Source organism: Haliotis asinina, chromosome 3 (genome assembly GCF_037392515.1).
Source record: "Haliotis asinina isolate JCU_RB_2024 chromosome 3, JCU_Hal_asi_v2, whole genome shotgun sequence".
Lineage (NCBI taxonomy): Eukaryota > Metazoa > Mollusca > Gastropoda > Lepetellida > Haliotidae > Haliotis > Haliotis asinina.
The window spans coordinates 62,730,092-62,753,992 of record NC_090282.1 but is presented as its reverse complement, the minus strand read 5'-3'; the positions used below and the strand labels follow the sequence as shown (position 1 = coordinate 62,753,992).

The following is a 23,901-nucleotide window of genomic DNA, read 5'->3' as shown; positions in this document are numbered from 1 at the left end:
AAACCATCTCTGAAGGTTAAGTTTTGACCTACACTTCCTTCCTGCAGACTCCTTACAACAAGTATTTAATGAAGTAATGTGCAATATTCTTGTAGCAGACGCCATTCTCCTTTACTATGGCATCTGCATGATGCTTTGTGCCTAGAGTCACATCTGGTTTATCAAATCCACTTTCACACAGAGACTTCCTTTCTAAATATCTGTTGAAGGTTGGACGTGATTTTATATGGTCTAGACAGGGTTTGTTTCTAGAAAATATATATATTAGTAACTGAGTCTAGCCAATGCACATGTCAGTGGTTGACAGGAAGCAGTGATCTGCATCAAGGTGAATGTTAGAATAGGGTGTACTGGACTTCTATATAACATTCAGGCACATTTGTGCATGAGTGCTGTCTTGTACTAGTCTGGACTAATGCTGGTTTCATCGCCCAGTGAGGCAACTCCTACAGTTTAACACAGATACCCCGCTTAGATACAGTATACAGACACCACTTCCATTGTGTCATCTCTTTAATACCAAACCACAGCCAGGGCAACAACAAGTGCTATATTTTAACAACTTTTGAATCATTCAAAAGGGTTGAGGGCTGAACTATTGATCTCCAGCTAGAAGCTCAGTCCACAAGATCACAGAGGCAGTCAAACAGTACTTTGGACCGAATGTGCACAAGATGTAACACAAACATCAAACAGACCTTATTTCACACATAGCAATTAGTATACCTAACCTCACCCAAGGATGTTTATGGTTCCTTTCCTTGCCCTAAAAGTGACACCCTCAATTCACACTTCTCCCTTTCAGAGCCCTCCCCCATTGTCTTGAAGCAGGCCAGCAGGACACCATGCTGATGCCTTAACACCAGAACCCCTCCCCCTCCCAGACCACGAGCTACCCCCCACCCCTGTCTGCTGTCAGCCAGTGATGGAGACAATGCCAAGCTGTGTCTGACTTCTGTAAAGACTGAGTCAGTTCCTAGTGTGAAAATATGGCAGGAAGCTGGACCCATGTCACGTTGCCACAGACAAATTACAAAGGCTCTATACATTCGCTGATTTGTCTTTATATGATAGTTTTACATTTGCCAGCACTTGTCAAATGCATTCTCTATGGGTGCTATGGACATTTCATCAATGATTTATGTCGAAATGGGAGAAGTATTGCACACAATGCAGAATGTTTTTGTAAGATGACTGAAGACATGAATGACAACATAACTTATTACAACAGTCTATTTGACACAAATCCTTTACATTATGTTGGGCCTGATGTACACTGACTATGGCTGTTAAAGCATAGGTGGATTCAGAGGGGTTGGGGTGGGGTTGAGGTTGAGAGTCCACACACCCCAAAACCCACCCACCATCCTGAAAATTTATTAAAACGACCATTGAAACTCTTGGGAAAATGATACAAGTGTGCATCCCCACTTTCTCAAATAGGTGCATATGCCCCTGCAAACACATGAAAGTTCTGTTTGGTCCATACAACAATACTCTCAAGGCAAATTTCATTTAGCGATGTGTGGTACTGGGAATTAATTCTTACACAACCTCTATTATATCTGCACCATAAATTTCAGTTGCAATCATTCTGAAACAAAACTTCATATCTTTCACAGAAGTGTGTTTGGTTGAAATATTTTATGAGCAGAAGGTAATAGACAACCTTGAAACACATGCAAGGAATCCAGATTGAAATCTGAGCCAGAACAGATACACGCCATAATAACCAGATCATGTATGAAGAAGCAGATCCTCCTCCCATTCTTCATCCCTCCCTCCCTCATCCCCCTAAACTGCTGAGAGGAGAATCAGCCTGGCAGCCACAGAGCCATTGTTTTGTGACTGTCCAGCCGATTGATTCCACATGTAATCCTCCGAGCACCCCATACAGCCGCCCAGCAGCAAGTACCGGTCAGTTGAGTGGCCAGGATACACAGACTAGACCTGTCTCACACTAGTCCCAGACTTTACACCATTGTTTCAAGGATTATTACCTAAACAAAGGCTTCACTCAAGGTTTGTACCGTCAGGACAATATATTCCTCGAGAGAGAGAGCATATGCCTCTGGATATCTAAGAGATGAGATTCTGTGAATGTGTTCAGCTTACTTAAATGCAGAAATATAGAACTATTCAGACACTAAGGGTCCCTCCTTACAAAGAAGATTGATTTTCAATTCTTTTTGTGAGATGTTTATTCATGCATCGCATATTATGCCCTTGTTTCTTGATTTTGCTGATGCTTAGCCGATTAACACTATGAAGTGAACAAAATGAAGATGCTTCCTTCATCTTTATATTCAGATTGAAACAAATGCAAGATAAAATTTCAAACAAAGACAGATATTTCTGGCAGTGATTCTGATTTTTAAAGGTTTCTCTGTGTCTGATTATGCTTGTAATACTTTGACACTGGGGCATGTTCAAATATTTAGTATGGCTGATGGTCCAACAATAAACAAATTGCACCTATTAGGAAGCTCATTTAAATTGATGTTAAATTATTGATGATAGCAAGACTGTTCAGGAAATAGCTCCATGTCAATGTGTGTTGATTGAGGACTTACACCATGTGACTCATCAGTATTTCTGATTACATGACACATGCTATCCTTGCTTGAATGCATTTCACTCTCGTGCACTGACAGACTTTCATGTTGCTGCAGTTATGTTTGTCATGCTTAAGAACTGAAAGATAGTTATGTCAAATATGTATCAAGTTATATGCAGTAAGATCAAGCCAGATCAACTTCTGAGGACCGAATTATTGCAGTTCATTATCCACATGAACAAAAGCATTAATCTCTTTTCTAACAGATAGAAATTAATCATTTCATTTTGTCCATTTTGTTATTCATGTTTTACAGGAATAGCTGTAAGTATGTTGTCATGAGCAGTTTGCCACATGTAATAGGTTTGTATCACCTCTTTAAGGTTTGGTAACAACATTACAGGACCCATTCTAATTAACTTGTGAGATAATTTGATTTGGTTAATGGCATCAGGCAACTGGGCTTGCGCTTGGTTGATGCATGTCCAATCTGAGTAAGTCAATGCTCATGAGGTCAATCACTGGATTGTGTGATCCAGATTTAAATATTTGAAGACATAGCTCACTACATTGATGCAGGTCAATGCAATTCAATAGCACGGACTGATCATCATGTCAGTCACCAGATGGTCTAGCTCAGAAATGAATTGTTACATCCAGTTTTCACACAACTCAGATACAGCTAAAATAAAGCTCAAACTCTGATGGCTGTAGACAAGTCTTTCTTACAGTCCCTGAACCATATAATTTCCCTCGCTGCCAAGCTTTCTCTGCAAAAGTAAAGCCCCAAATGAAGAAAGTCTAGACTTCATCTGGTCTGCCAGGGGCTTCTTTTTAATTTACATGGGTGTATTTGTTACTGTCAGTATTCAGGGACTAAGCATTAGTCTAGCTGTTTACCATAGGACACAGTCACTATAACAACTACCAGTGGCTCAAAATATGTTCCTCACATGTGTCTGTTGTTCTGATACAATTAGGATTAAATGTACCAGGTGTGAGCAAAGTGGATCTTCCAGGTGACTTGTCCTAATGATCAAACTTGCAGTCAAGAGTGTTATTTTCTCACCCTCCTCAATATGAACATGATCGTGAGTCACATGGTAAATGTTTCATTATGCCTACAATGGAGGTAACCAGCCACACTGTCCCAGATATTCCACAACTTATTGTGTTTCATGAGATACTACATTCCTACCCTAGACTGTGATACTCAACACTCAACCGAACATATATTCAGATTGTGGTCTCTAAAGCTAGGGTGTAATCGAGAAGAAGGTGATATGTTACTTACGTAATCCACACTTTACGAATGTTGACCTACAATGCCTAAACCGCAACTTTTTCACAACACTGTGTGTTGGGAAAATCAGGTAAAATATTTTTAAAAAAAAATGATCTAAGTCTGCTTACATGCACATGGTTATTTTAGTATTAAAGGATAAACATATTTATCTCAAAATGATTCAGTCCTACATTAAACATTCTGAATCACAAATGCATGGTGATAATGCCATGACTCCAATCATAAGCCAAACATTAGTTAATATTACATTTTTGTCAGATTGGAAGTGTCACTGCACGTTATGGAGCCATTAGATTCCCAAGGCAAATAAATCATTCTGAAGTAATTGGTCATGTTAACACCTGAATACTATGATGCTGTCTGACGCATAGAATTAAGCTCACTCAACCACATGGAAAGGATAAGATTTTCTATAGTAGTAGGTCTTGTAAATAACACTGGTCCCCGGGCTATCTGGTTTGCTGTATTGTTGGGTATTAATAGAAGATTTCTGTACATCCCCTGGGAAAGTGTCTGTCAGATGAGCCTATTTAACAGATAGATAAACAGGAAGGGTAAGAAATAAATTGAATAGATAAAAACATCCTGCTTTAAATCTTCAATAGGTTGGGTGGTTGTTACCAGTGTACTGGACTGGAGTCACCATGTTGAGATCACAAAGATTTTTAGGGTATTATTTCCAGTAGGATGAAGCTGATATTTTGTGACCTAAAGGGGTTGAAAAGATGTATGATTAGCCAATTTGATTGATAAAGATCTTTCATTTTGCTTTTTGTTTGATATCACATAAAAATATTCCAAATAAGAGATGGTGGTCTGTCAACAATGAATCTGACATCAAATGTGTCATGACCATTTAGTTACCTCTTTCCTGACGCACAGACTGCTGGGAACCTCTCTTCTCAACAATCTGTATGAGTTTGGTTGATCAATGTGCTAAGGACTTTAACTAGCATCTCCTACTGTCAAAGACAGCTTTGTTTTTTAATGCTACACTCAGCAATATCCCAGATATATGACTATGTTAAGTCTGGACCAGGTAGTCCAGTGGATGATATTGTGAACATAAGGGCTGTTATGATTCACTTGCATATTTGGTGAATCAAACTCTAGCTGTTCATGAATACACTTCGTTATTCCGGTCACCAAAATATTCCCGCATATTTACGATATTTTAAAGGAGGCGTGTTTTGCTTGAACCTTTATGTTCTTTTCGCCATGAGAACAACAATCAACACAACTGGGGAAAGTGTCTGACCACTTGACCACCTCCAATGACCGGCACACCTTGTTGTGAGCCATTCTCAGCCAAAAGAGCCTGAGTAAATGAGTGTTTTTCAATGCCACAGGATAGTTCAGCCACATAAAGACAACCTGTAAATTCATCAGGTGATGTCACAAGTGGAGTTTCTACATCAGTTTTGACCATCTGATCCTCTTGTTGTAAATTATGCAACAAGGGAGAAAGACAATAATGCCATCAAAGACATTATGTTGATGGTAAATATGTATTGGAGTCATGGCTATGTCACACCTGGCTGTTAATCACCTGAGTTTCGATTGATATACACTACTCTGTTACCTTTACAAGATTCACCAGCTTGTGAGAGAAGTTGATGATGGGTGTAGCTGCAAAGTCAACACGAAAATGGCCTGTACTGGGCAGTGTCTATGTAAATCACAGACGGGGTGTGAAATATTTATGAAGGGAGTTGAATCTGTTAACAGTTTCACAGATAGGATTACTCATGTCTACAATGAAACTCAGAGTATAGAGATTCTGACATTTAATACCTGCAAGAGATTATCCATTTTACACCTAGCTGCAGAGTGTGATAGCTATCAGATTCTAACTTGGCAGAATGTTTTATGTTTGCAAAATATACTGCATAGTTAAGGGTCTTGAAAGTCAATGTTTGTGTTTTGTGGCTTGTATGGAGGATAAAAGTACATGTATTGAGGATAAGTGTAGAGACTGGGATTTTGTATGGATAGGACAGTGATCTCAGATGGCGAGATTGTCACTGTCAACCTGTGTTAAACAGGAACACATGAAAAAGTGCATCATATACAGAATACAGTAATCTCTGAAAGCAGCCATCACTGATGGCCTGTATTAAGCAGAAAGAGTGAGTTAAGTTTACTCAGCACTATTAAAGATATATAACAGCAGTCTGTAAATAATCGAGTCTGGACCAGATAATCTGGTGATAAACAACATGAGCATCAATCTATGCAGCTGGGAACCTGACCACCCAATCCCATCCCTCTGTTAACATATGTGTTAACAAGAAATACCCGATGAAGCTGATGTACCCATGTAGGGAAACCAGGTCTTCAGCCTGATTAGTGAACACCTTAACCACTTGGCTACCCCACCAACCGTGAGGAAGAAGATGTCACTGATCAAATGCATTAAGAAGGAGAATCTGATGGAACATAAAGATGTTGCATCATTATAATATATATGGCCACATGACTGGCATGACCCTTTGGAAACAATCATACTAACCATTTGTTCCCTGACACACTGACACATGATGTCCACCCACATGCTAATGGTCAGCTAATGAGTTAAAGAGCCAACAACATGGTCAGTAGAACTGAACTTGATGGACAGAAAAATTACCATTGTCAACTGTTATAATCTCACTGAACAAGTTCCGAAAACTGACTCCATTACTCCCAGAAAAATTATTATTATTTTAAAATATGAAATATATATTTCCCTACAAAACAAATCCAACATTGAATAATTGTTGATTTCTGAGCTGAGGGATTCTAAACTTGCCACATCATTCTAGACTTGAGCTAGAGTCTTGTTTCATTTATTGTCTAGGGACCGACCACTGTGTTCATTTGGGATGTGTTTATTTTGGGCAAAGTACACATCAAGTTGATCCAATTTCAATCTGATAACATCAGACGCCAAGTTTGAAAATGGTTCATGACCCAGAAAACAAACTGCTATTAAAAAAAAGATGACATGGAACATTTATATTCAGCTGCATTAGGAACAGGGTTGACATGACCCAGTGCAGAGACAACCACACTGGTAGCCATTGTAGCGCTAAAGAAAAGCCAGCAAGCTACAGGGATTATCACTCCCAAGAGAATGAATGGTGTTAATCCCCAGCCTTTGGCAAGGACTAACAGTATTCATTCACAAGGGAAACATAATGTGAAAATTCCAAGTTCTGAGGTTATGCCAGATATAACTCGTGGACATTTTAAGAAAAAATGGAAAAACAATGTTTGAAATGTCAACTTTATAGAACAATTTCACAGGCATCCTATTGTTTAGATGACATGAAATAATCAATTTTTTACTTTATTAATAGTGGCTGAAGTCATATCATACAGTTTGCAAAGCACTCTGACATCATATAGTTTCAACTGGCCAGCCAGCATTGAGAATCACTAAAATCTGCACATATGCAGACAAAAGCCAGTTATTCCACAGAATAATCCTGCCTTTATGGGTATCATATATATTTAGATATGCCAACAAGCTCTATTAAAACAAGGCTTATGACCAAGGCAAATAGAACATAGGCAACACCACTGACACAGGTTCTTGTTCAACAGACCCATGAAGATTCAGGTTAGAACTGATCTGCAGTAACCCATACTTGTTGAAAGAGGTGTAAGAGGTGGTTAGACTCAATGACTTAGTCAACACGTCATTGTATCCCAGTTGCATAGATCAGTGCTCATGCTGTTCATCACTGAACTGCATGAACCAGACTCAATTATTTAATGACTTCTGCCACATAATAGGAACATTGCTGAGTGCAACTTAACAGTAAACTCACTCACTATTATCCAACAGATGAACTTAACTTGGATGTCGTACTCTTCCACGTTAAGCAGATCTTAATATTTTGCAACTAAGCCGATTTAATGAACTCCTGTGTGTTCTTCATTATAGGTGGATAATAATTTGAACTGCCAGGCTGTACACATGCTAACTATACAGATTCCATGACAATGTAACTCTGAAGTGCCTCTCTTGACATTAGAGATGATGGATGAGGATTGGGAGCATTTGATTTGGACCTGGCTGGTTGTGTGTCAGTGTAACTTGACAGAGTTGATAGTTTAAAAACCAACATGTCGCGCCAGCCTTGCCTATTAAAGGCTACCATGACATCACTCAAATTGTGCTGGCTGCAGTGTACATAGAAATGTCAGCAGCAGAGAACTATCATTCTTAATAAAGGCCGGACTTAAAGAAAAAAAAGAAGAATATTATGTAAATGGATCACGGAAAATCATTGACGACATTCATTTTGTTAATGCTAATCAATCTTATCACAGCCTGGTCTAAAATACATGTGTATCAGTTCCTAATGACATTTTGTGACAGTGAAATCTTATCACTGTCCTCCATCAATATATTGTTGACATTTATAAAATTGAAAAACATGTCAACCAAGCACTGCATCCCAAGTGTGCAAATCAGTATCAGTCACTGGACTGTCTGGTTCAGACTTGATTAATTACCCACTGCCAACATATTCCTGGTATAATGCTGCATGTACCATTAAACAAAAGAAATGAATGATATGGTCTGTCTCCCTGACCTTGCACAAAATATCGAATAAATGGACCCATCTCAAGTCTAGAATTTTAAGACATGAAATTAAATATTGTACTTTTGGTATTGTAAATATATATATATATATATATATATTCTTTATATATATATATTCTTTGATAAGATACCTTTAGTTCTGAAACTAATTAAGACCTGTGTGACACAATATCTCTAATACAGCTGTCTTGTTTGCAGGTAAAGAGACTTCTGCCAAGTGGTGCGTGTGCCAGATCAGGGAGACTCCAGGTTGGGGACAGGCTACTGCAGTGTAACGGACAGCTTCTCAAAGGTCTCACACAGGCACAGTGTCTCAGTGCATTGAAGAAAGCAGGGGATAATGTGACATTTCGCATACTTCGACAGGAGGAAAGTGATACAACCTTAGAAATAGTCTCTGACTTGTCAAAACATAATCAAACAGCTTCAATTTCAAGTTCGCTTGATTTGAAGGAGAGTGACAGACTGACGTGCGAGGAACGTATATCGAGCAATTTAGGTGCAGTGCAATCACAGAGGGATACACTGAATGAGTCACAAGAGGATCAGCCAAGCATTAACGAAGTTTTTGCTCAACAAAATGTGAAGTTAGCCTTCAGTCAGCCTTTTCCACCTCAACAGTTTTCAGATGATTCAGAATCTGTGACAGATTCCAGTATGTCCAGTCCGGTTAAAGAAACGAAAGATTTGCTTGATATGGATAATGAACAGTTAATTGATGTGGGTGGTTTTGAGATAAAAACAGACTCGTCTGGGCAATTGGATAATACATATATTGTGGATACCCCAGCTGTTGACCTTGAATCAACTCCAAGAGATTGGGAGATGGAAAATGATGCAGAGTATGTGTCCTCAGGCATGCCTCTAGTACCTATAATAGAAGGTATTCCCCCACCAGTGGAGTTTGCAGACATGCCACCTGATATTGTGTCTGAGCCTCCAAAGGAGCCAGATCAAACTGTGCCTGTGACAAACATTGATGACCTTCTAGGACTTGATGATGAAGACTCAGCTCCAGAAACAAACCAACAGGAAACAGTGCAATATAATAGCCAACCTCTGGATTTGCTCCTGGATGTTGGTGGAACTGATCCTTCAGCTATATCTCTTGAAGTTGATGGAGAAGTTTCAGAAAAGACAACAGATCTCTCAGGTGATTTGTTAGTGCCAGATATTCATGCAGATATTTCAAACAGTCATTCAAACCAGCTTGAGGGCGGATTAGAGAACTCTGTGGAAGTGGGAGATCTCCTGGGAGGTTTCAGGGAGGAAAATGTTACATCTGTGGAAAATACTTCGATTGATGAGTTTATTTCCATAGGGCATGTCACCCAGATTCCTATTAGAACTGATGAAGATGTTCATAAAGAGAAGAAAACAACCGAAGATGTTGTTCATATGACAACTAAATCTGTTAACCAACATATTGTTACAAAGGTAGATGTGGCAAAGGATGAAGATGATGAAACACCTGACATTCCTGTTTCGGCTTTAATCAGTTTAGATGATCAGCAGAAACTGAAGCCTGCTGTCATTGAAGTAAATGGAACCACTTCTCCAAAATCAACCATGATTCACATTGACCAGGGTCAGAAACTGAAAAATGCATCACCGATTCATTTTGTTCCACCAGTGCAATCAGCATCAGTAAAGGACTCATATGGAGAGGATGTCATTACACCAATGAAAATTAAGCGGGAGATGGGAGGTGTGCGGTTATTTGAAGAAGGTGCAGCAGAAACAACTGCCAAAGCTGGTCAAAGACAGGCTGACCCGGAAGCTAAAAGAGACCTTGCAGCAATTCTTGTTGAGCTGACCAAATCATCAGGACATATCAAGGAGAAATCAGAAGCAAATTCTACCTCAGTTACTGAAGAGGACATTGTGCCCACAAAAATTGCACGTGAAGATGCACAGAAGGTGCTGGGTGTGTTTGAAAAATGGCTATCTGGAGGGCAAAAAGCTCCTGTTTCTCCATTTAAGAAAATGGTATCGAACATTATTGAAGCCAAACCTAAGGTAACCAAGATCAGAGTTGGAAGCACCACTCCAATACATGTGATGCCTCCAGTCCAAAGTGGAAGTAACAACGATTCTGGAGAAGAGGAGATTATTACACCAATTCTTGTGAGGAAGGATAAGCAGGGAGTCCGGACATTTGAAGAAGGATCAGCAAGTGGCTCCCCTGTACATAAGCCCAGAGTGATTGATGAGGAAGCAAAGAAAAATCTTGCCAAAATATTATCAGGTTTGACAACATCATATGAGCAGAACTATATGAAAAAGAAATCTGAGAGCTCTAGTGTAGATGAACAGGAGATTATTCCAACTAAGGTTTCTAGAGAGGATGCTCAGACTATTATGAATGTGTTCAGAAACTGGTTGAAAAGTGATGAAAAGCCCAAAGCAAATCCTTTCAAACAGCTGGTTTCAAATGTAATTGAGAGTCTTGATGAGCAAGAAAATGAGGACACTGTAACTGTCACCAAAGACACGAGTACACCTGTGATAGAAAAGGTCATAAGGACTGAAAATAATAATGTTCAAAGTGCCTCACCACAGACAGGTAGTAAAGAGCCAGATATAATAGCATCTTCTCATGTTTCATCTTCATTTGCACCACCTAAACCAGCAGCCAGAGTAACAAGATCACCACCAAAAGCAACTCCTTCAGAGTTGCAGGAAGCTTCTCCAAGAATTCCTCCAACACCTGCCCCAAAGCCAAGTTCTCCAAGAGAAACACTGGTCTCAACTCAGAAGCCAAGCAATCCAGATGAAAATAATGTCTTACCTCAGGAACCACCGTCAACTCCAACACCACCTAGCCCAAGACAGAGTCTGAAGTCTACTAACAGGTCAGTTCTTCCACCACTCACAGTGTCAAGAGGGTTACCTAAGATGGGAGCATTGAGTACAACCATTAAAACTCAAGGCCTGCAGTTTTCAACAACCAAATTGTCTAAGCAGGAGTACCAGAAGATGAGGAAGGAAGATGGACTGTTCCAGGTTGATGTCCTGAAGGGCATTGTTGGACTGGGAATCAAGATACAGGCAGACACAGATAAATTTGCCAGAGTGTCAGAGATTCAAAGAAACAGTCCTGTGGACAAGAATGGACAGATCAAGTAAGATATTTGTCACTTTAGTAACTGAGGTCATTACCTCAGTCCTGCTCAAGTACCCAGTGAAGAGCTCTATTAGAATTGGTCTTTAGCAACCCATGCTTGTTGTAAAAGGTAATTAACGACATCAGGTGGTCTGACTTGTTTGACACGTGTCATGGAATCCCAAATGTATAGATCAAGGTTCATGATTTTGATGGCTGAATTGTCTGACCTAGATTCAATTACTTACAGACTGCCATCATACAGCTGGAATATTCTTGAGTGAGGCATTTAACAACAAAACAAAAACCCTGCTAACAACACTATATCAATGAAATATGAGGCAGCTGGAAATTTCCCTTCACACTGATCAGTTGACATGTGGCATGATGAACTTTTAAACACACATTATTTACTTTGAAATAAAAGTCTGCACTCACTGCATGACTCACAATTCGCAGACCTGATCTTGATTATGCATAACTTGATTTAAAGTGGAGTGTATGACTCAAATGAACTTGTTGGCAGTGATCATTCCATGCTATAAATGTGTCACCTTTAAGAACCTGGGTGTTTGACATGATGAGCAAACAATTTATCTCCTTTATGTATACAAGCATCTTTTTGATTTCCACTCGCTGTTGTTTCAGAGTTGGAGACTTTGTTCTATCCATCAACAACACCACACTGACAGGACAGTCTGATGCCAGAATACAACAAATTCTGAGACTTCTTCCCAGAGGTTTAGCCAAGATTGTTGTATCAGCTGTGCAACCATCTGAAGAAGACTGCCAACATCGTAAGTGTTTCACCTAGGTCCCACTTACCCACTACTGATGAACAGCAAATCGGTGGTGCTCAAAACATCAATTCAAGTAACTAGTAATTCAATTCAAGTAATTCCAGTAGCCAAATCTGAATACTTCTTCAATAATGAAAACCTTATATAACTGAATACTGTATGCTGATTGAAAGAATCATCAATATTTTGTACATATTTTAGTAATGTAAAAAGAAATGCTGTCTGAAAATATTACACATAATTGAATATAGCTGCCAGTAGCATACAGATTGTTTTATTCCAACTGATAATGTGTTATTTTGGATTTCATCATGTCCAAATTGACCTTTCATATTTAATATAAACTCAGGGAAAACAATATCAAGGCTAAATGTTGTTGAGTAATAAACAAATACATTAAAGATATCTACTTTGAAACATTCATCGACAGTTTAAATGTTTCATGAAGAATCATCATATTAATATGTGATACTTTACTTGTTTTCAGCCACTGGAAAATCAGATATCCTCCTTACATCTGCTGATAAACCCGCTGGACGCACATCTCCTTTTGGTGTCAGGTTAGGTGCAAAGCCCTTCAACACCGATGAAAGCAAGTCAGTTACAGTTACCTCCCCTTTGACAAGAGACTCTGGATTTTTCGAATCTAAAAGAAAGTCTTCCTTGTCACAACAGGACAAGCAGTCAGCTGCCGTGGACAGTGCTGAACAGCCTGCCCATGTATCTACAATAGATGTGACAAAGAAAGTGGTGGAAGTGAAACCGGAAGAAAAGAAACCTGATGAAAAGCATGTGTCTACCATAAATGTTGTGAAGTCCACAGAAATTGTTACAGACAAGAGTGACATACCCATCAGAGAAACATCTTCAACCAAACTTCAAACCTCAAGGACAGTAACTGACGTGTCTGTTGACTCCGGTGTGAAATCAAAGTCACACATCCAAGAAGCAGTTGAGACAGTGCCAACAGCAGATAACAGGAAGGTTGAAATGACAACTACATTTACGGAAACTGAGGTTGAGATGGAAACTAATCCTCCAGTTGCTGCTGAAAGAAAACAACAAAAGCTTGAACGAAAAAATGAACCTTTGAAAGTACCAAGGCCTGCACCTAGACAATCTACGCCAATGGAGCAGAAAATTGTTGTCAATGAAGAGGGAAAGCCAGCTGTTGAAGAGCAAATTGAATCGATAAACAGTCCTGTATTGAAGAGCCCTCCCAAGGTTCCCCCTAAACCAAAGGCAAGAGCATCTTTGAATGATACTGCCTCTCCTCCAGCCCTAAAGTTTGTTGAGGAGACTGTTGTCAAGAGCCAATCAGAAGTGAACACAGCCAATGTTGACACCACACCTAAATTTGTCTCTAATATTTTGGTTGAAAAAGAACCTTCTCCACCAAGAATACCAACCAAATCAATTGTAATGGATGAAATTGATGAAGGTGTTGTTCCTGATATTAAGGTAAAGCCGCATGAGAAGACTCCTCCACCTGTTCCACCAAAGCCTCGACGTACATCTTCTGCCAGTTCAGATGTATCATCTGTGATTTCAGATGACTTTCACATAGAAAATGAAGTTGAGTTTGGTCAGAGAAGAAGGAGACGATCATCTGCTAGTTCTGAAAAGTCCACAGCATCTGTCAAATCTGATGGGAGACCTGAAGAGATGTATGTTCCCAGAAGAAAAGATGAGCAAGCTCCAGAAAAACGTTCTGTCAAGGAAAAAATGGCTGCCTTTGAGGCTTTCCAAAAACCTGACGAAACTGACCACTCAAGGAAATCATCAAGCAGTTCTGTTACATCTTTAAGAAAGATCTCTAGTTCAAGTCAAGGGCATGAGGTTCCTACACCCAAAAGTGTTGACCCTCCCAAACCAAAAAGTAGAACTGATCTTGTGTCATTTCCAAAGAATAATGGGCCTGAAGAAGATGGTGTTTTTATTGTATCTCGTATATCTATCAAGTCTCAAGTTCAATCTGACAATAAGGAGGAGAATTCCTCACCTGTATCACCTACATCACCAACATCTCCAAAATCACCTGACGGTAAGGTGAAAATAAATTCTGCACTAGCCCCTAAAAAGCGGACAGGACTCTCAGAGCCAAAGACAAAGCCTGAGCAAGGTCATTATCACCATGCCGTTCCAAAAACCTCCTCCTCCATCTTTAAACCAACAGGACTTGAGCGGCTGAAAAACATCACTGGTCATAACACTGATAGTGGTGAAGTTGCCCACTCCTCAAGTCCAGAAGGAACATATAAAATTGGCCCAGTCAAAATGAATAATGCTCTGTCTCCTAGAAGAACATCAACAGGGGACCCTCCTTCTCCAGTTGGGCTTAAGTTTGGTTCATCTGCCTATAAACTGCATGCTGGAGATGGAAAAAAGATAATGTCAACATCTAAATTGTCAGGTAAGACATTTGTTAGCACCAAAGACACACACGGCAATAAAGAAGACACCTCTGCACTTGTTACAGCCAAATTTGTGCACATAACTGAGCAATCTGGAATTGACACTTATGTCAAAGACAGTTCTGCATCTTCACTTGAAGCACCAAGTTCTCATTCAGTTGTTAAATCATCCTATGTTACAGATCACAAGCATGTTGATGTTTCACAAATTGTACCAGATTCAGCACAAGACACAGCACAGCAAGAGGGACAGAGATCCATCAGTGGTGTTACTGAGGATGTGTCCACAACTGACAACACTGAGTTATATGCTCAGAGTTCTGTGCCAGATACACTGCTACACAAAGATGTAACATTAAAAGTTGATTTAAACACGGGAAGTTTGATTATTGATGGTGCCACAGTGAAAGATTCAAACACTGATGAAACAGTAGGTACAGATAGTGCTGAGAATGAAACTGAAATTGACAATGTTAATTTAAAGACTGAAGAGGTGAAAGAACAAATTACTGTCCCATCAAAGAAAACAGAATATGAAGAAAAGGAACCAGTTCCATCTGGCCAAGAAACAGTGACAACTACAATACAAGAAGAAACACATACCCCTGCAAGCCAGGAGGAAGTGTTGACCTCTGAACAACAGCAAAACATTTTGACTCCAGAGCAGCATGTGGAGAAGTTAGTAGATGGAAGTAGTGGTTTTGCTGCAAAGATTGTGGCAGCTTCACTTGAAGCAGCAAAAGAGCAGCTGAAAGTAGAAGCAAAGATCAAGGTTAGTGAACCTTCAGATGCCATGTCTGAAAATACAGAAACGCAAATAGCTCCTGTTCAGGCAGCTAATGCAGAAAGGGTGAATGACAATCAGGCAGATGTACCAGCAAAACCATTAAGAGATGAAAGATCTAAATATGATCAAGATACACAAAAAGAGCAGCTTGAGTCTGAAAATGAAATCAAGGTGAATACTGAAGAGGAAGTGACAGCAACCATTTCAGCACCACCAAATTCAGTAGATATAGCTGATGAGGATGATCTTGAAACCAATGCAGCTGAATTAGTGGCTGCTACATTAGAGTCTGCTAAAAAGCAGCTGGGACATGAAGAACAAACAGTTGTTGTATCATCTCCCTGTCCCTCTCCCCCACCCTTGCCAGGCTCAGCACCTCCTCCACTACCTTCGGGACCTCCTCCTCCAATCCCAACAGAAGAGTCTGCTGATGATTTGGTAGAAACTGACACACACAGTGGCATATCCAAAACAGCTACTGAGGTAGTAGAATCTGTTCCTGTATACGTCCTAGAACCTGAAGTCAATGTTTCAGTCCAGCCAGAACTGAAGAGCAAGTCCAATGATGAAGATGATGCTCCACCTCTTCCTCTAGGCCCCCCACCACCAGGACAGACTCTTCTGGATGATACAGATGTACAGTCAGGGGTGGTGACAGCTGTACTATCTACAGACATCAAATATCAACCCAAACCTCAAACCACGGATGAGAAAACATATGAAAATAATGAATGGGTTGAAGAGATTGAAAAGGTAGCAGCTCAAGAGTCTCAGTTTGATTTGTTGATAAATTTTGATTCTCAAAAGATGCCCAAGATTGAAAATACTGCTACCCTGATTGAGACGCCATCTTCAGATACCGATTCTGGTGTCAGCTTGCAGATGACCTCTCCAACATCTCCTAGTGCAATAGAGAACGGTGCTGTGGAATTCCCGGGTTCTTCAACTAAATCTGATTCAATAACAACAGAGGTGCAGAGCTCTGAACTTAATACAGTCAAGCTTGTATCTACATCAGTGGAGCCTGTGGTAGCTTCATCTGTGAGTAGGAATGACATTGAATCCATGACTGAAACTGATCCAGTATCTCTTCAAACAACTTCTGTTAAAACTGTCACTGTGCAATATAGTTCAAATACTTCTCCGCATGAACAAGATTCCTTTAGTTCTGTTGATTCACTGCATGATAACACACCTTCAGTTGTGCCAACCAAGACCCAAGTGTCAGTGACTAACACAGACTCTCGTGATATTCCTGCACCTGTGTCACAAGTTTCAGCACCCACTGAAATCTTGTCTGATTCCAGCAATGCTTCTATCTCCCAGGTATCAAGCTCCCGAGAGTCATCTCCAAGCGCCGCTCTCAAAGATTCTAAATCATCGCACACTTCATCCAGTAAAAAAGTATTTTCATCTACTCCCTCTAAAGATCTTGCTGACAGTCAACAGACTGTTTTTGAACCTGATGTTTCAAGTATCCAATTTACTTCTACAAAGGTAAATGCTTCTCATGATGAACCTCCAACAGAAAGGCTGTCATCTTCAAGTGTTCTAAACAAATCTTTAAATGTATCGACAAAGTCAAGGACCTCCTCAACCAGTGGAAACAAGCGGAGATGGAAGATGGTCATGACTGGTGAGGATGCAGTGGATATGTCCATTTCAGATCTGATGAAAGTCTCGGATACGAGCCTCATCTCAAGAGATGAACTTTCCCGTATGATAGACTTAGCTAATCAGAGAATGGATAAGACAGGGATTTCTTTGGAGGATGAAATTGTAGTTGTGGTTTTGACACGTGACAATCAAGAGGAGGACCTTGGGTTTGAACTCAGAGACGGTATTCTCAGATCTAAAGTGGTGAGTAATTATCTATTTTATATACTATCATTAGTTTACATATGACAATAAGGTCTCATTAATGTGATGTTCATGAGACCATCAAATCTAAACTGAGTTATCCATGCTTTATGTTTTGAATAAAACTTTTCCTTCAATGACAATGAATAAATACTCTTGGCCAGAAAATACTTTCAGATATGTTACAGACACAATTTAGTGATTGCTTACAAGCATGTACCCATAACTTGATAACTGTACATACACAATAAGTTTCATATTTCTGTAAACTTTCAACAACCTGCAATTAAAAATGAAAATAGATTGACTTATTTGGTACCTGTATCAGCAAAAGTGTACTCTCCCTAATGACAATGACAAGTCTCAACTAGATATGGAAACTGATAACTTACATACAGTTCCTGAAAATATCTAGTCAGGCTAGATAGAAACTTGAAAGGTGAAAGCTGTGTGATGTTTAGAGAAGGAAAATTTGCTCGTGATGTAAACAATTGGAGGCATCCAGTATTACCATTATGATGATTAAAATTTGTTTTTATACACAAAAATACATACATCCATAATTTTAATGAGAAACATATGCAAAAAGTAATCCAGAAAGTAATTGTGACAATTTGAACACTCTTAATTCTGATGTTTAGGTATGTGGATTAAAGTCTGGGGGTCTTGCTGAGAAGGACCAGCGTCTACAGCTCAAGGACAACCTGTTGTCAGTCAATGGTAACTTGGTGGATGACATGTCAGCAGAGGAGGTGATGAAGCTGCTGAGTGAACCCAGTCAGCATGTGACACTGGTTCTGGCTCGAGAGGGCACAAACACAAGCAGTAATGGACAGACTACAGCAGACACCAGTGTCAATGGAAATGGTGAGATGAGCACACTTTTCACTTAGATACATGTGAGTGTGTGCATGATTCAGTGATCAGTAGGCTACCTTGAACTACATGTTTTCAGACATGTTTTATTCAGATATGATTATTGGGTTAGTTTGAAGGTTAAGACATACCAGTGCAACTTCTGTATCCATACTGTGGACAAGGGTGACCAAATCATCTTAGGCAGGGATTTGGAAAGAGAACTTTGAAAATGGGTCATTTTCAGGATTATTAGCCATTTCCTGAATTCTGAATGGGCCACTGCCCTTGTATCAATAGCAAACTTCCGAATTTTAATGGGCCATATTTCATTCTAATGTGCAAAATAGCCCATGGCCCCTGCCTTTCCCAGTCCCTGCTTAGGTGCTCCATTTTACGTTTACTAACAATGAGCATGTTTTCCACAGGAACAGAAGCCCCCGTGCAAGAAGGTCCAGGGATATTTGAGGTGGTGATGAAGAAGGGGGTCACAGGAGTTGGCTTCTGTCTGGAAGGAGGGTTAGGCTCACCCAAGGGTGACATGCCCATCCTCATTAGACGGATATTCAAAGGTAAGACTTTCTGGAAAGTCTGGATCGAGACTGTATCATCCAGATGATGTGTTAAATAATAGTACCGGGTACTTGCTGTTACCCTGCCTGATGCTTGGTAAAACAATAACTGTCAACAAAATGAGCTCAACATATATTATTTAAAGGCACAATGTCATGCTTTTTTACAGTATTTTGGTCCATAATATATATTGGTGCATATGCCCTCACTTAAGCATATGATACATTATTGATTAATTAATCATGAATTAATAATCATGTGGTACCTATGCAGGGGGATGATAGTTAGTAAGAGAGATATGCAGTATTGCTTTTTTATGAAGTGTGGCGTGGCATGATACTGTGGTGTTAACTTGATGGTAAGCATGTAGGCGAAGGGAGATAATTGCTACAATTTACAGCTTGGACATGAAAGGAAGGAATGCATATGAAGATCTGAAAACTGATTCCAAGGCCACAATTGTGAAACTATACTGTAGCAATAACATTATCAACGACCAAAATATATTATTTCATGCATAATATTGAAACAAAATTGTTTGGCAAAACTGTTGGATTTCAGAAATGAAAAGAAGGATTTTCTGGTAGTAGCTGTACAGACAAATGGGTAATTTACACACTGATATATACAGCGCTTGCTAAATTGCACACTCAGCAAAATACTAGTATGTTCAGTGTATTGACATACACATTTTTGTTTGGATTGATATAAAAAAACAAACGAAAAATTATTTTTGGTTTTTTAACTTTTCAGGAGGACCTGCCGAAAAATGTGGTCAGCTGCGAGTGAAAGATGAAATCTTAAAAGTTAATGACATTGATTTCACAAACCTGCGGCATTACGAAGCCTGGAACAATCTAAAATTTCTTCCTGATGGTGATGTCCGCATATTGATCCAAAGGAAATAAAGCAACAGGAGTTATCTCCCGTCCGCGCATCTACAAATGCCGCCATGTTCATAGTGAAACAGGAAAAAGATTAGCAGGAGTAATCTCCCTTCCATTGTATCTACACCAAGCAGACGACACCTTCGCTACTCGTGCTATTGAGAGCTCTGAAACCACGCTGTCGCTGAGAGGAGCTTGCTGTTTCATCTCCGCCAATGTAATCCATCAACATCTGCTGAAAGTCCATGTAACTCCATTACCTGCACCAGACTCAAAGATCAATACTGTGATAGTTTGCAAAAGCCACATGCAATATGCAGCTGTGACTGTGTGGAAACGCGACTTTAGCCTCATGCTTAAACCCACCTGTGAACAATTATCCCTTTTACATCAGACGTCTGCCCACAGCGATATTACACAGTGTTATTGCTATGAGTCAGTCATGTATATTGTATCTGATCCAATAAGTGTATTCAAACGTGTGTAGCTTCATACATTTCATTTTGAAAAACAGCTTCATATCACCAGCATCTGTGAAAATATTGTTTAAAAATCAGCTCATTAAAATAGTGATTTAGATCTATGGACAACAATCCATAGTAAGAAAGCTCTGTAAAATAGCCCTGACATAGTTACCATCTAGATTTGTATAGATGTTATGACAAAATTTAACTCACCAAATTAAACTCATATAGATTTATGCAATATTAAGAGAACTGTGTAAATGTAACCCTGATATATTCATTAGTGAAAATAATAAAGAATATTAGACTTTCTTCTTCCATGACTCACCACAGCTATGATTTGGGAGCTAAAAATGACATACAGAAAATGAGCTATTGTAACCAAAATAAGAATTAAATGTTCAATTGCTGTATTGTCGCACTTAGCATATTAATAGTAGTGTTGATTTCAAACTACTTAATGATTTTTGGACAGAATCTTGTGAAAGGTATTTTTCATTAATTTCAAATCTCACTTGTGTATACTTTTTGATAACAATTCACTCATTTTGCGATCATGAGTCTGTCCATCAATATGTTGTCTGATAAAATTTGCCCAAAGAAAAGCCTGATGTGTGGGAAAAAAACTGAAATATTACATTGAATGTTTGCTTTCTATGAAGTAATTTGCCATGGTAATTGAAGAACTCACTGGGATGATGTTTGCGTATTTCTATATTTTAGATATCTTCCAATATGTTTCAATTACTCTGTTCAAAATGGCCGACACTTCACTTTGTCATGGTATTTCAATTATGACATAACCATTGTAAAGCTTGCTTGATCTCAGAATCATTACCAATACCTTGCATACCTAAATGTTCACAATGTAGCTAAACTTGACATATTGACCACAATATGCTGACTTAGAGGCCGTACAACTGACTAGGTGTTATTGCTTATTTTAAGTCCAGAGCAGAGAGTATTGATTAGAGAGACATATGTCAGCTTGTCTGGATTGCTGGTGTATGTCTGGTTGTGTCAACTGATGAGGAAATGTACATTGGCCTGAATTTCCTTAGCTTACACCTATCCCTATGTGTCTATTACAACTTCGCTGGGTCTGTTTCAGTAGTTCAAGGATTTCCTATAGAGAGAACCTGTAAGCCATCTGTGGTCAATATTGCATCTACTTTCAGTTCATGTAATGAAGTCCTCAAGGAAAAGATTATTATGAATTTTTATTCCTGCTAAGCGCTAATGATTTTTAAAATAGGGGTGTGTGAACCTTCCCCAGCCATGTAAGGAATGTATAATCCTCTCGTGTTCCAGAAATTAAGATTTTCATGGAAACAATTTCAAACACTTGTGGAACTTTAGTTCCTGTTCCTGCTTGTGGGACTTACTTATCACAGTAGGGGGATGGGGTGTCATTTGTGGACCTTTGAGTACTTCCTGTTAGTGCTTGTGGTACTTACTTATTACAGATTACATTCATCACACCTTGATAATGAATGAATATATCACAAGATATGTGTGTAAGTAGTTTATTAACAATATTCTGTGGTAAGAGTTGTTTTAAAAAAACAACTCAAATGTCTTTTGTCATTGCCACAGACATTTGTTGTGTTGAGACTTATTTTCCAAGTATGAATCACAAGATATTTATGTGGATAAAGGGACATATGAAACGTACCAAAATATAAATATCATTGATATTGAATATATCATCTCATACTGTTACAAAATTTTAAAGTGCAGGATGGAAGTCTCAAGATACATTTTTCAAAATGGTCTCAGATTTCACTGTGATGAGATTTCAATGCCAATTTACAATTATGGTAATGTGTTCATGTCATTTCACGAATTCTCCATATTTGGAATTTGCATGCTTAGGACAAAAACATTTGGCAAAGCTTTTCTTCATGTAGGTCACGATGACATGTATATAGACAAACATATGTAAATAGGTTTCTGTTGTACTGTACAGAGGATAGATATGTTATAAATGTTTTATTGTAACAGTGTCTTGTCAACATAAATACAAATACAATCACCCAATTATCCATTATTGTACTTAACGGACTGAAATGTAACCTCTCTAGAGTTGATGTGGGAACTACTTTGACCATGGAATTGTTCTTGCAAACACTTGTATTTACGAATTCATTGTCTCATAAATTTCTTAGTAAGATTAAACTGTGAACTAAACATGAGGTATGAATGATGTTATGACTTGTATTTAGGATGATTTTCTGTGTAACATTCTGTTAGGGATGTGTGTAGATATATAGAACCATTATGTCTATGAGATTATGTTAATGTAAGGGAGTTTTTTCCACTACTGTAAACTTCACCACCAAATTAAAAGTATGAGGATGAGAAGTTAAGATGGTCCCCAGCAACATGTGCTGGTTGGTAGCAGCAACATTTTGTTGTTCACAATATCAGTCATTAGATTGTCTTAGTTTTAATATTATTTTTAAAAGGCCAGCTTGAAATATTTTGAATAAATGATGCATTAAACAGCAGAGGAATATTTACACACAGAATATTCACGGAATGGGATCAGGTCGTTTTTTGACATTATAGTTTTTTGTCTATGAAGAGATTGTGCAGTTTCACTGAATGTGAAATTTCACAATAATGTTTTTTCTCTATTCTAAAAATGCTTCCTTGAAAACATATTTTCAGTCAGCAACTGCAAGTGTTGATGAAGTTAGATAGAAGTGAATTTGTATTAAATCCCAGTTTCAATATGTAGATATACCAATTTTAAATAGAATAAATGACAGTTTCACAATGTTAATGTACATAATCACAATCCAGAACCGCAGGTAGTTATGTTTCATCCTCACTTTACATCAAAATCAGACCCTTTATTTCAGTATTTGAAACCTCTCACAAGGTGTCAAACATACATAAAGGTGTTATTTTGATGAGATAGTTCAATCTTCCCACCCAATGGTGAGATGAAAGGAATATTTTTATCATTAGGTACCAAATATTTGCTATTTGTCAGTGCTTTCTTATTGCCTGAAGACAATGTCCTGGTGTCCTGTCTCTTTGTCCTGTGATGTAGGAGAGAACTCCAGGTACTGTATCTGTTTTTCTTGGTGGTAATTACAGTGTGTAACTTGTTTCCTGTGTATTTCAGTTCCATGTTCTATATTACATAAATATGTGATGCATGTGTTTGCCAATTATTTTATGTTGATTTTGTAACTGTCGCAATATGATTATTTATATTTATATTGTTAATATCCAGAAATAAAGAATTATTTCATTGTAATTTTGGTCTGTCTTTTTAGATGCACACATTATACCTTTTGGTGTTTTAAGGGTTCATGGCATTTAGACAAATCGTCTTCTTCAGTTTTTTTTGTTTAAAACTGGTAATCTGTCAAAATCCAATATATTCTTCACAGATGTCCGTTTGTGACTGTAGGACAGCAGTTTAAAATATGTCACAGGGAAAATATTCTCTGGCTGTTCCAGTGTGACCAGTGGATGAGATAAGGCCATAGTAAACCATCTGAGGACCTTTATCAACCTTAGGAAAACACTGCGCACTCACATGACTATTGTTTGGTTGTTATTTGTGCTCAAGGTACATAGTACATTCATTCATGCAGACGTTTCTTCTGTCCCTAACACCTTTAATATAAAGGCTTAATACCAGAATGAATTCAGGCTTTTATCCACAACAAGCTGGC

General features: G+C 38.7%; 1 protein-coding gene across 3 annotated transcripts in view; it reads left to right on the top strand.

The window, feature by feature from the left end:
• The window catches only part of LOC137278298 (serine-rich adhesin for platelets-like), a 97,745-nt gene extending 74,271 nt beyond the window's left edge, over positions 1-23,474 (top strand). For 2 of the 3 annotated variants that reach the window (XM_067810545.1, XM_067810547.1), the window contains 6 exons: positions 8,659-11,585; positions 12,215-12,363; positions 12,854-17,427; positions 18,069-18,294; positions 18,711-18,854; positions 19,609-23,474. In XM_067810545.1, the coding sequence (XP_067666646.1) occupies positions 8,659-11,585; positions 12,215-12,363; positions 12,854-17,427; positions 18,069-18,294; positions 18,711-18,854; positions 19,609-19,763 (8,175 nt within the window). In that variant the 3' untranslated portion in view covers positions 19,764-23,474. The remainder of the gene's footprint in view (positions 1-8,658; positions 11,586-12,214; positions 12,364-12,853; positions 17,428-18,068; positions 18,295-18,710; positions 18,855-19,608) is intronic. The other variant, XM_067810546.1, reaches the window with a different exon arrangement.
• Positions 23,475-23,901: the final 427 nt, after the last annotated feature.